At 39.1% G+C, this 13,010-nt stretch overlaps 1 protein-coding gene across 2 annotated transcripts in view; it reads right to left on the bottom strand.

The window, feature by feature from the left end:
• Window positions 1-846: 846 nt before the first annotated feature.
• TDRD7 (tudor domain containing 7) overlaps window positions 847-13,010 on the bottom strand; it is an 86,724-nt gene continuing 74,560 nt past the window's right edge. For both annotated transcript variants that reach the window (XM_032164629.2, XM_032164630.2), the window contains 2 exons: window positions 9,719-9,879; window positions 847-1,309 (listed from right to left, as the gene is read on the bottom strand). In XM_032164629.2, coding sequence (XP_032020520.1) covers window positions 1,089-1,309; window positions 9,719-9,879 — 382 coding nt within the window. In that variant the 3' untranslated portion in view covers window positions 847-1,088. The remainder of the gene's footprint in view (window positions 1,310-9,718; window positions 9,880-13,010) is intronic.

Raw genomic sequence — 13,010 nt, 5'->3', positions numbered from 1 at the left:
GATGCTCAGACGGTGGTGTGCTGGACAGCCTGTCATATGGGGTCTCAAGAGCTGCTTAGGAGAGTCTCTTCCCAACTCCACATTCAGTCATGTCATATTATTAGCTGAAAATCAACAATGGTGGGACTATTTACAATATGAGAATTTTCAGACACTACAAATCAAGGCTCAGCTCCCCACTCAACAGAACCAGTTGTCAAACATTTACCAGTATATCACCAGAGATGACTAAGACCCATCCCTCTTTCAGGGAGACCATGATCTAGCTGGGGTGATCGGTGCACAGACTAGTCATATACTATAAAGCACAGTGACATATGGGCACCAAGAGAGGCGTGATCAAAGTACGATGGAGTAGAAAGGGGCACCAGAGAAAGCTTCATGGTTGGCCCAGGAGGTCAGGCAGGACACTGACAAGCAAAAATAATGGGAGGAGAATGAGATGCAGGTTGACAGAATGGAATAAGCAGGGGTTCAGTGACCAAATAAAGGTACAGTGTGGCAGGGAGTGGTAGATAAGGAGGTTGGGTAGGAGGATTGTAGAAAGCCTGGGTCCTAGCTGGATTCTGTGGGCAATGAGAAGAGAAGCCACTCAAGATTCAGGTTGAGGGTCACTTTGGTTTGCCTGGGCTGCTCCTCTAGAAATGCTGATGTGTTAAGACTCAGGATAAGTCCTCACGTGCTTTGGTGATCACTTGCTTTGAGATACACCACTACATCAGGGTAGAGTTAAGTCATAGTAGTCTCAGCTTCACTGGAGAAGAACCCAGCTCTGCAAGGAAGACAACATGAAACGGAAGCTTTCATCTTAAGATCATGAAGCCTAGAAATTACAAGGTAGTCAGCTTTTATACTGATAAACATTTTAATTCTAATATTATAGTAATAATTCAAGTACAATTTTCTTTGAAAAGTCAACTGTTAAAACAAAACTTGTTAAATATCTTTCATCAAACATAAGTATATTCTTTTCAATCCCCCACAGCAGTCAGAGCCATGTAGCAGAGATAAGATTTTTTTTTTAAGCCTACTACATTTTGTTATTGCTAAAAAATCTGAATTAGTTGTCAAGGTTTCAGAGGCAGTCATTAATTAACTTTTGAAAGCTCTATCAGATACTCTGACATAAAATCATGAATCCAGATATCGGTGTCTGGCAACGATGTGTCCACTAAATAGACCACTACTTTCCGGTCCCAAGGGTTAGCATTTTCAATGACTGTCTGCACCAGTGCCACCAGAGGTTTCTTCTCCACATGATTTCGAAACACCATCGAAGCCTCCTCAGACCACTGGTTGCTCTTCACTCCTAGGAGGAAGAGAGGAAGAAGCAGTGAGGAGCCAAAGGAGCTTTTCTTTGATCCATTATGATGGAAAATTATTTAGTCAATTCCAAAGTAACTTAAGCATCCCAGGTTAGACTTGCCTGAACTGAAAAACGGTTACTGAACAATCTTAAAACACTCCAGCTTATAGTTTTTCTACTCTGAATGGAGTCACTCTGGAAACCTTTAACTAAAAAACAAGTTTCATTTGAGACTTAACATTGTATTATAAAATGAGGTAATAATGACTACTGTACAACCCCCATACATAAAGTATATGCATATTTAAACTAATAACAGAATAAAATATCAATATCATATTAAATGACATTTCTTTCATTAAAAATTTTTTTCCTGATGGACCAAATATCATAAAAAAAGAAAAAAGAATTATTGTATGATTCATTTACAGTATAGTTATTTAAAATTATACATAGCATCGTGGGAAAAGCACTGAATTGAAAGTCAACAGTCTCAGTTACTATTCCCAGCTTTTCCTCTATCGGTTGGCGTGGTCTTGGGCAAATCAGCTGATCTCTCAGGCCTCATCTATGATAAAAGAACCTGATTGGATCAGATCATGAGAAATCAAGTTAGAGAATTCTAAATTAGATTTTAAAACAAAATTGGGACAAGAAGTATATATTGGCCGGGCACAGTGGCTCACACCTGTAATCCCAGCACTTTGGGAGGCCAAGGCGGGCAGATATCTTGAGCTCACGAGTTTGAGACCAGCCTGGGCAACATAGCCCAGCCCTGTCTCTACAAAAAATACAAAAATTAGCCAGGTGTAATGGCCTGTGCCTGTAGTCCCAGCTACTCAGGACGCTAAGGGAGGAGGATTGCTTGAGCCTGGGAGGTCAGGGCTGCAGTGAGCCTTGACTGCATCACTGCACTCCATCCAGCCTGGGTGACAAAGTGAGACCCTGTCTCAAAAAAAAAAAAAAAAAATATATATATATATATATATATATTTCAAGAAATACAATTAAAATGAAGTCCACACATACTGGATTACATAAACTGTAAATTATGCCCCAAAGTAATTAAGGTATGGAAGTTTCAGACATAATTTTGGAAGACTTGCTACCTATATAGCAAATGAGCTAAATCCTCTGATTATGAATTTCCCACAAGAGAAGCCTAGAAATTTCATTTTATCTGTAGCAGCCCTGACAATCTTTGAGCCATGTTTTTTAAGAAGAAAAAAGGTAACCCATTGGTAAGGTAAAAGATGATTCCACAGTATGGCTCCCTTTCTTCTAGGATTCAGAAAATTTTGTGCATGGCCATGGTGCACTGATGCAAAGAATGCCCATGTCAAGGCCAGATGTAATAAAGCAACAGCTCACTGGTGTTGTGGGAAGTCAGGAACCCTGAATGGAGGGACCGGCTGAAGCCATGGCAGAAGAACGTGGATTGTGAAAATTTCATGGACATTTATCAGTTCCCCAAATTAATACTTTTATAATTTCTTACACCTGTTTTTACTGCAATCTCTAAACATAAATTGTGAAGATTTCATGGACACTTATCACGTCCCCAATCAATACCCTTGTGATTTCCTATGCCTGTCTTTACTTTAATGTCTTAATCCTGTCATCTTTGTAAGCTGAGGAGGATGTATGTCACCTCAGGACTCTGTGAGGATTGCGTTAACTGCACGAATTGTTTGTAGAGCATGTGTGTTTAAACAATATGAAATCTGGGCACCTTGAAAAAAGAACAGGATAACAGCAATGTTCAGGGAACAAGAGAGATAACCTTAAACTGTGACCGCTGGTGAGCCAGGCGGAACAGAGCCATATTTCTCTTCTTTCAAAAGCAAATGGGAGAAATATCACTGAATTCTTTTTCTCAGCAAGGAACATCCCTGAGAAAGAGAATGCGTCCCTGAGGGTAGGCCTCTAAAATGGCTGCTTTGGGGGGCGGCCATCTTTTATGGTTGAAGCTGTAAGGATGAAATAAGCCCCAGTCTCCTGTAGCACTCCCAGGCTTATTAGGACGAGGAAATTCCCACCTAATAAATTTTGGTCAAACGGGTTGTCTGCTCTCAAACCCTGTCTCCTGATGTTATCAATGACAATGCGTGCCCGAAACTTCATTAGCAATTTTAATTTCGCCCTGGTCCTGTGGTCCTGTGATCTCGCCCTGCCTCCATTTGCCTTGTGATATCTTATTACCCTGTGAAGCATGTAATCTCTGTGACCCACACCCTATTCATACACCCCCTCCCCTTTTGAAAATCACTAATACAAACTTGCTGGTTTTACGGCTCAGGGGGCATCATGGAACGTGTGGACATGTGATGTCTCCCCTGGACACCCAACTTTAAAATTTCTCTCTTTTGTACTCTGTCCCTTTATTTCTCAGACCAGCCGACACTTAGGGAAAATAGAAAAGAACCTACGTGAAATATCGGGGGTGAATTTTGCCCGATATCTGGCTGAAATTTCCCCCAATACACTGGGAACCTTGAGAGGGTGGGCATCCAGTGATCCCATTTGTGAGTGGGTAAGGGGTAATCCCAAGGTCCTTGGAGAATCCTTAAAGCATTCCAATTTAAACACTCAGGGCATTCCCATGGGTTCCACTTAAGATTCCACAGAGCTCCTTTGCATCTAGAGATATTCCTAAATATGTCAAAGGGCTTGGCTAGGTGTAAACCAAGTATACCAAAGTGATGACTCCAATGGCCATGTCACAACCAGTGACTTCCATGAAACTTCTAGTCTACCTCGCTTTTCTCTAGTGGATGCCTATGTTGGCCCAAGAGAGACATACTCTCCACCACATACAGTTTAATAGTTCCGGTACATAGGTTTTCAATTAACTATAAAATGGAGGTCCTGCCTTCAAAATAGATAATGTGATGCCCAGGAAGATTTTGTGACTTAGGAGCAAGTCAGTAGGAAGAAAGAAGGCTTAGCAGAGGTGAGCCTAGAAAAGGAACTGAGGACATGGATGGGACCCAACAGCAATGCTGTTTCAGATGTAAGTATACAAAGAAACTTTCATGTATTTGGACTATGTGTTTTAGTTCACAAGGCAATTTCATATTCACTTTTTCATCTGATCCACATATTAGTTCAGTCACATAGGCAGGATCCCTATCCTTTTACTAAATTTATTGTTTATTATTTATTTATTTATTATTTTTTTATTTATTATTTACTAAATTTATAAAATTTACTGGTAATTTTATAAATAATCATTGGGTAGGTTTAGAAGTTAAATGACTTGAATCTCGGCCTTTTGACTTCAAAAACCACACTTTTCATGGAGAAGGAAGTATACAGTGTAGAAAGGCACACACTGAAGAGGCAGAGTGCTGAGTTTAAGGCTGTGGGATCTTGGACAAGATATTTAACTTCACTAAGCTGCTGTTCCCTGATGTGTATAATAGTTACAGTAACAGTACCTAAACCTCCTAGCACGGGGAGAGTTCAATGAAGTAAAGCAGTTGGTAGAACTTCTGCCTACCCACCTGGCATGTAAAGAGCTTAGAAGTTGCTACTGCCTCCTAATAAGAAACAAAAAGCTGAACAAACAACTATTCCTAGGTCCATCAGAGAAGGAAGGTCACAGGGCAATTCACTGTCCCAAAACCAGAAAGACAGACAGGAAGATACTGAGAGTCAAAGCATACTAGAGCAGAAACCAATGAGCAGAGGCCTGGAAGCCGGAGGAGGGAAACCTAAACTGTAACTGACAAATTGCTGGGGGCACATGTAAATAAGTCTGAGAGTTAAAAACTCCAGGGGAACCCAGTTATAGGGCCCTGCCTCCCACACTTTTGAGAGTTTTACCTCCAGAAGCACTACCTGGTACTCACAGTGAATATCAGGGGAAAATCTCCTCATGCTTCCAGCTGGGGGAGGAGAAAAGGAACATTTTGAAATACACTAGAGCTTTCTGTTTTTCTTAACAAGCCCTGTCCTCAGAAGAAACTATTTTACTAGAGCCTGACCTGCCAGGGTTTTATAGAGCTAACCTTCCTGGGGGAAGGGAAATACCCAACTCCACTCCCGTCTAGCCATCCTGCTCCACCTAAGCTGAGGGGAAAAACCCCAAGGAGCACTGGTGAAGTTCCCAGTCCAGGGGCACAGGCTCAACAAAAGACAGACCTAATAATAGGACTACAGAACATCCCTCACACCCCAGACACACATTGCTGCTGCTACATTAAAGCCTTATTTACCCAGATTTCCTTTTACCCAATGTATCACGTCCACCTTTCAACAAAGAACTACAAGTGATATGGAAGGAAAAAAACACAGTTTGAAGAGACTGAGCAAGCATCAGAATCAGAGTCAGATATGGCAGGAATGCTGGAAATAATCAGACCAGGAATTTAAAACAACTATGATTAATATGGTACCAGTGTTAATGGAAAAACAGACAAAATTTAAGAACAGATGGATAATGGAAGCGGAAAGATAGAAATTCTAAGAAACAATAAAAAAGAAACGTGGGCTGGGTGTGGTGGCTCACACCTGTAATCTCAGCACTTTGGAGGCCAAGGCGGGAGGATCACCAAAGTGGGTGAATCACGAGGTCAGGAGTTCGAGACCAGTCTGGCCAACATGGTGAAAAAGCCTGTCTCTACTAAAAATACAAAAATTAGCCAGGCATAGTGGTGCACGCCTATAGTCCCAGCTACTCAGGAGGCTGAGGCAGAAGAATTGCTTGAACCTGGGAGGCGGAGGTTGCAGTGAGCTGAGATCGTGCCACTGCATTCCAGTGTGGGTGACAGAGCAAGACTGTCTCAAAAAAAAAAAAAAAAAAAAAAAAGAGAAGAAAAGAAAAGAAATGCTAGAGGTCAGAGGTCAGAAACACTATAAAAGAAAATAAGAATGTCTTGGGCTTCTTAGTAGATTGGACTTGGCTGAGGGAAGATCTCTGAGTTCAAGGATATGACAACAGAAACTTTCAAAACTGAAAAGCAAAGAGAAAAAAGACTGAAAAAAAAAAAAAAAAAAACAGAACAAAAATCCAAGATCTATCAAAGGTGTAACAAATGCAAAATGAGAATTCCAGAAGGAGAGAAAGGAACAGAAACATTTGAAACAATAATGAGTGAGAATTTCTCCAAATTAATGTCACACACTAAATCATTGATGCAGGAAGCTCCTCAAAAACACCAAGCAAGATAAATGTCCCCCACCCACCACCAAAATATATCTAGGTATATCACATTCAAACTTTAGAAAATCAAAGATAAACAAAAGTCTTGAAAGAGGCCAGAAGAAAAAAACCACCTTATCCACAGAAGAACAAAGATAAAAATCTTTGTTCTGACTCCTCAGAGAAGCATCTGACTTCTCAGAAATCATGCAGCAAGAAGAGACTAGAGGGTTGAAAGGAAAAAACCCACCAGCTAGAGTTCTGTACCTTATGAAACTATCCTTCAAAAGTAAAGGAGAAATACAGGCTCTCAGACAAACAAAAACTGGGGGAATTTGTTGCCAGCAGACCTGCCTTGGAAGAAATATTAAAGAAGTTCTTCAGAGAAGGAAAATAATATAGGTCAGAAATTAAGATCGACATAAAGAAAATCAGCGAATGAATAAGTGAAGGTAAAGTAAAACTTTTATATTTATTTTTCTTAATTCATCTATTAGGGTTTGTTCAAAATAATAGCAACAATGTATTTGATTCTGTATGTGCGTGTGTGTGTGTGTGTGTGTGTGTGTGTGCGCGTGTGCGTGTATGTGCTTATATGTAAGTGAAGTAAATGACTGCAACGATACAGGAGCCTGGAGGAAGGAATTAACATTATTTTGTTATTATACAGTACTTGAACTGTCTATGAAACAGTGTAATGTCACATGAAAGTGGACTTGGATTAGTTCTAACTGTACATAGCAAACTCTAGGGCACTCACTAAGAAAAGGAAAAAAACAGAGGTATAATTGATATCCTAAGAAAGGAGAGAAAGTGGCATTACTTAAAATGCTCAATTAAAATCACAAAAAGCAGAAAAAGTGTAGATGACAAAAATTAGAGCAAAGAACAAGGAAAACAAATAGAAAACAGTTAACAAATATGGTAGATGTTAATCCAACTATATTAATAATCACTTTAAATGTCAATAGTCTAAATACACCAATAAAAAGACAGAGATTGTCAGAGTAAATAAAAAAAAAAAAAGACCCAACTACATATTATCCACAAGAAGACCACTTTAAATATAAAGACACATACAGAGTAAAAGTAAAGGGATGGAGAAAGATATACCACGTTAACGCTAATTGAAAGAAAGCAGGAGTAGGTATATTCATTTCAGGCAGAGCAGACTTCAGTGCAAGGAAAGTTATCACGGATAAAGAGGGGCATTATATAATGGTAGAGGGGTCAATTCTCCAAGATGACATACTAATCCTTAATGTACATGCACCTAATAACAGATCATCAAAATACATGAGGCAAAAACGGATAAATCTGCAAGGAGAAATGAAAGAATCCACTCTCATAGGTAGAGATTTTAAAACCCCTTTATCAGAAATGGACAGATCCAGAAGGCATAAAAAGTAAGTAAGGACATAGTTGAACTCAACAGCATCATAAGTCAACTGGATGTAATTAACATCTATAGACTACTTCATCTCAAAACAGCAGATTATACATTCTTCTTAAGCTCACATGGAACATTCATCAAGACAAACCACATTTTGGGAAATAAAACACACATTAACAATTTAAAAATAATACAATGTTTTCTCTCAGACCACAATGGAATTAAATTAGAAATCAGTAACAGAAAGATAGCTGGAAAATTCCCAAATACTTAAGAGATTAAGCACAATTCTAAATAACACATGGGTCAAAGGATACATTTCAAGAGAAATTAAAAAGTATTTTGAGCTAAATGAAAATACAGCACATCAAAACTTGTGGGATGCAGCCAAAGCTGTACTTAGACGGAAATTTGTAGCACTGAATGCATCTATTAAACAGGAAGAAAGCTCTAAAGTGACTGGTAGAGCACCTAGCACACCATAAGTACCAATAACTCTTAGCCACAATGCTGGTGATGGGGATGATGGTACCATGCACTCATTCTTCACAGAGAAGCCTTCTCTGGGGAGTATAACTGTCACATTTAACAAAATGTGTTGTTAGGAAAACCTGAGCATTAGAAAGTGAAAATGAAAAAAAAAAAAAAACCATTAAATCTGAAGAAGGTTTGAATCCAAAGCAGACTAACTGGTGGCCATGCTATATGAAAGTGTTATTTTTGCTTTATATCCAATTACCATGGGATTTGCCTTTGAATTCTAGTAGGAAGACACAGAGAAGCTGGCAAATATTTCAAAATAAGGCAATACATAGCCTTTCAATAAAACCTGGTCAATAAGTAAAAGAAGAACCTATATACACAATTTCTTTCATTGCAGACATCACATCACTTCTGTCACTGTGTTCCACATATGGGGCAAGGTGCTGAGGACTGTGAGCAGCAGCAAAGGGATCAGGGAAGCACCCCTCAACTCTTTGGGCCTCAAAACCCTCTGCTAATGCTACAAGGTCTCTGGGTTGAGCTTCATCCAGCTGTTCATGCTACATAATGGCAGGGTGCTCACAGGGGAGCCACCAACAGTTGTACTGCTTTCACAAAAGATAAAAGGGAAAGTCTCATTAGACCACATTACAAAGAGGTGTCATTGTATGCATATTAAATTGGTTCCTCACATTTTAATGATAATCAAGAGGCTGATGTGAATGTGGTGAAACTGCTCCCTTGTACGCTGTTAGTTGTGCTGCAAACTGGAAACTCACTTGGTCATGAAAATGGTCATATATTCCATGACCCAGGAATGTTTTAAGATTGCATAATACTCTATTATGTAGATGTATTATAATTTATGCGATAATAATAAAGTATGATCCTCCTACTGGTTATTATAATAGGTTGTTTCCATTGTTTTTTGGTTCGTTTTAGCTAGTGTAAAGACGCAGGGTTTTTCTTGATATTACAATAAAAATGTTCATCAATAGGGAAGTATTGATTAAATAGAATTTTTGCATCCATTAAAAACAAGTAGGAAAACCATAAAACCACCCAGAAAGTCATTAGAAAACAATACTAGATGAAGAAAAGCAGAATGCAATATTATACCTGTACTAAGATTACAGCTTTAGAAATATACTCATGCTTGAAACCAGAGACAGAAGGAGTAGAGAAAAGAGAAACAGCAGATATAATGATAGAGCACGACTGTAAGAGATCATTAAAATTATTTCCATTATGGTTGCAATATTATTAGTACAAAAAAAAAACCCAACATACCTAAACTCAAGAGGCCAATGATTCAGTACTTGCTAAGTACCCAGGACAAAATGACAATATTGCATTGTTGTAGCATGAGCTCAGATTCCACAGAAATTACCTGCAAGTTGAGCTGTGACTGCTTGGAAGGGCAGCTTTCGGAACATGTCCACTAGAGGCTGTACTTTTCTTATGTTGACTAATTCGTGTTTGCCATAATCCAGCTCATACACAGATACCAGTCCATTGGTCAGGATTCCTTTTAAAAGCACCCTGTGCCACCTAGATGTACATTAGATTAAAAAGGAAGAGAAAACACATAAACTCAGTACCTGCTTTAAGGGCCAGAAATATTTTATGATAAAAAGAAAAATTAATGCATATTATGTTTATCAAAATTTAAAACTACATTGTCTAAAAAGTTTTAAAAGCATTTCCTGCTCCTTTTTCCAAAGCTTACTATTCTCTGCTTTGCCACTGTCTTATTTGATAGAATTTGCTCATTCAAGAGACTTTTATAGGCCTCATGGAGTTAGTGAAGGAAAGACATATAGACTGTCAACCATCATTAAGTAGAAGAAACTAACGCCATGGAGGATGACCAGGACAAAGCCAGGGGATCCCTTCACTGAAGGAGGGTGGACAGAAGATGGCCACATGTTTGGATATGGTACATGCTTGGATGATGGAAAGAGAGAGGCAAGCAGGACAAGCTGGGGATGAAGAAATGCTTGAGAAGAAAAGCACAGAGGACTGGAGAGGGCATAGTGTTTTGGAGCAGAGCAAACCTTCCAGTATAGTTAGAGAGTGGAATGTGTGGAAGAATGGAAGAGAAGTCAGACTAGGAAGGCAGGCTGGGGACAGATCAAATAAGTTTTGGACAAAAAAAAGTTTGCAATTTTAATTATGAGAAGGACATTAAAAAAAGAACAAAACACAAGATTCAACCCACCACCTAAAATAAAGAACCTGGAAAAGGTAGAGGAGTATGAGGGAAGTGGAGTAGGGCTTCAGATCTGGAGCTCGAGGCACCAGAAGGAAATCCACAGGAATCTACTTATCCCTGCTGAAGCTACATCAACATCATTAAAATGAGAAAAACCCAGACTTCAAGGTTAATATATGAAAAATAATTTTAAAGTCCTATAGTCTCAAATACATGATTAAAAGTATTACTACATGAAGGAAAGGAAGACTGTTCATAACAGCTAAAAGAAAGTGTCTATGGAGGTGGTCTCTGCTGCTAAATGGTGTAAATTGGCCTCTAGTTCAGGTGGCATGGTCAGTCATTCTCTGGAACAGGTTTGCCAGCCGGAAGCCAGAAGCCCACCAGAACAGCAAGCCCTGTACCACAACACGCTGCTGGACTGGGGCTGGCTGGAATGGACTGTTTCTCCAGCCTATAAACACCTAGTATAGGAAACCCATGCAACTGCTATAGGATGAACTACAGAGAAACCCCGAAACAAAAAGGTCAGCTTTCAACACTGTAACTGGGGGCTTCTGAGGGAACTCCAGAAACTTTCAGACAGGCTCAAAGTGCAGCAAGCAATACTCCATGAGTCCCAGAGACAATTGGGACACAGAAAGGATACATGGTATGTACACGAGTTTTGGGGGCCAAATAGACCTGAATTAGAGTCCCATCTGGGCCATTTTCTAGTTGTGTCGCCTGGGCTCTTTAAGCTCTGAGCCTCGATCATCTCATGTTTAATATTTAATGTAAATTCACTTACAGAAATAATACATGGAAAGTGCCTGGGACATTACTTGGCTAATAATAGGCACTTGGCAAATGGTAGTTATCATCATTATTATTAAAATGAAGACAAGCTACTATAAATAAGAACTTCAGATCAAATCGAAGAGAAATTTTCACATGTGGAAACACTTTCGGTATAGGTTGCTAATTTGTGTAAGCACAAAAGGAGGTAAAAACACTTGGTGTCCACCAATAGCATCATCTTAAAATTGTACAGGGCAAATTGGCAGTGGTCTGTGTTTTTAGTCTATAAATAAGTGGTATAGAGCAGTGAAGAGAGAGTCCCAGAAAACTGATGTGTTGTATTTCTATTTAGTTTTCAACTTTCAAAACTAATAGCTTAAGTGAAGACTTCAGTTTTGACTAGATTACTAACGTTCAGTACTGGCATCACCTGGAATTTGTTAACAACAGATTCTGGAGCTCCACCTGCAGAGATTCTGATTCAGAATGCCTGGGGTAAGGAAGAAGAATCTGCATTTTTAATAGGTTTTCCAAGTTGTTCTTATACTGAGATAGATTTGGAAACCGCTGTAATAAAAATATGTATCTAAAATTTCTAAGTCTTAACTTACCATAGTTGGGAACAAAGTTTAGTAAATAGTCCTGAGTCTTAAGAAAGACAAAAGCTCTAAACATTTTATACTGATTCAGTTCATGAAGTTTTAAAAAAATCAGATTATCTGTTTTTATATACAAAACATCCCTTGATTATCTGGGACAAATTAACTAAAATCCAAGAGTCCTGGGGCAGAACGGTTCAAAGCCACGGAGGGCAGAGTAGGGAGTGTGAGGGCTCATACTATAGGTCTCCAGTTGATGTGTTCTCCTTCCTACCCAACCCCTTTCCTCCAAGGAGGATCTCCTCACCTTTAATCATCATTAATCTGCCCCCCCAGAAAATGATGAACATTAGTTTGGTTTTTAACTGTGATTGAATTATCTTACAAAGAGCTCTGATTGAGGCAAACCTACACAAACTGAATTAAACCTATTTATGCTTGTGGTTTTAAATAACACGACAGTAGAAATGGTTTTTTAGAGAAGAAAAGCTTATGACATACAAGTTGTATGTTTTTCAAAATGAGAGCTTTTATACACTTCACATTTGAGAGTTAAAAGTTAGTTTTTTTTCTCCCATGAAAATGACAAAACTTTATACATGCCTATGTTTGCTATCTTAAAGAATTAAAACATTTCATATAAACAATAAGCAGTTTGACCTTTTAAACTGAGTTTTGGGGTGTGTGTGTGTGTGTGTGTGTGTGTGTGTGTGTGTGTGTTGGGGAGGGGTGACTGTTCTTTGTGTTCAGCATCAATAAATAAGCTTGTTCATTTCTCCCAAGCAAACTGGCAAAGGAACAGGATGGGCATTGTGCCATTTCCCAGGGCTTCATGGCCTGAGTGGAGAGTGGACAGTGGGGTGTCTGGGCTTCACTTGGATGAAACCAGCACATCCTGCAGGGCTTTGGGGAGGAGGGTGTGGACCCAAATGTGAAAATATTAGAAAAAACACTGAAGTGCTAAAGAAATGTAAGAGAAAGTATGTTCTCACAGCCCCAAGGCCAAAGAGTAGTGAAATAAGCATTGTTGCTCCTTATGAAAGATGGCACAGATGCCAGGATGCAGCTGACAACATAAAGCAAGAGTC

The sequence above is a fragment of the Hylobates moloch genome, unplaced genomic scaffold (assembly GCF_009828535.3).
Source record: "Hylobates moloch isolate HMO894 unplaced genomic scaffold, HMol_V3 SCAFFOLD_10, whole genome shotgun sequence".
In the NCBI taxonomy this organism is placed as follows: domain Eukaryota; kingdom Metazoa; phylum Chordata; class Mammalia; order Primates; family Hylobatidae; genus Hylobates; species Hylobates moloch.
The sequence above is the reverse complement of the archived record's forward strand: the minus strand, read 5'-3'. Positions and strand labels throughout refer to the sequence as shown.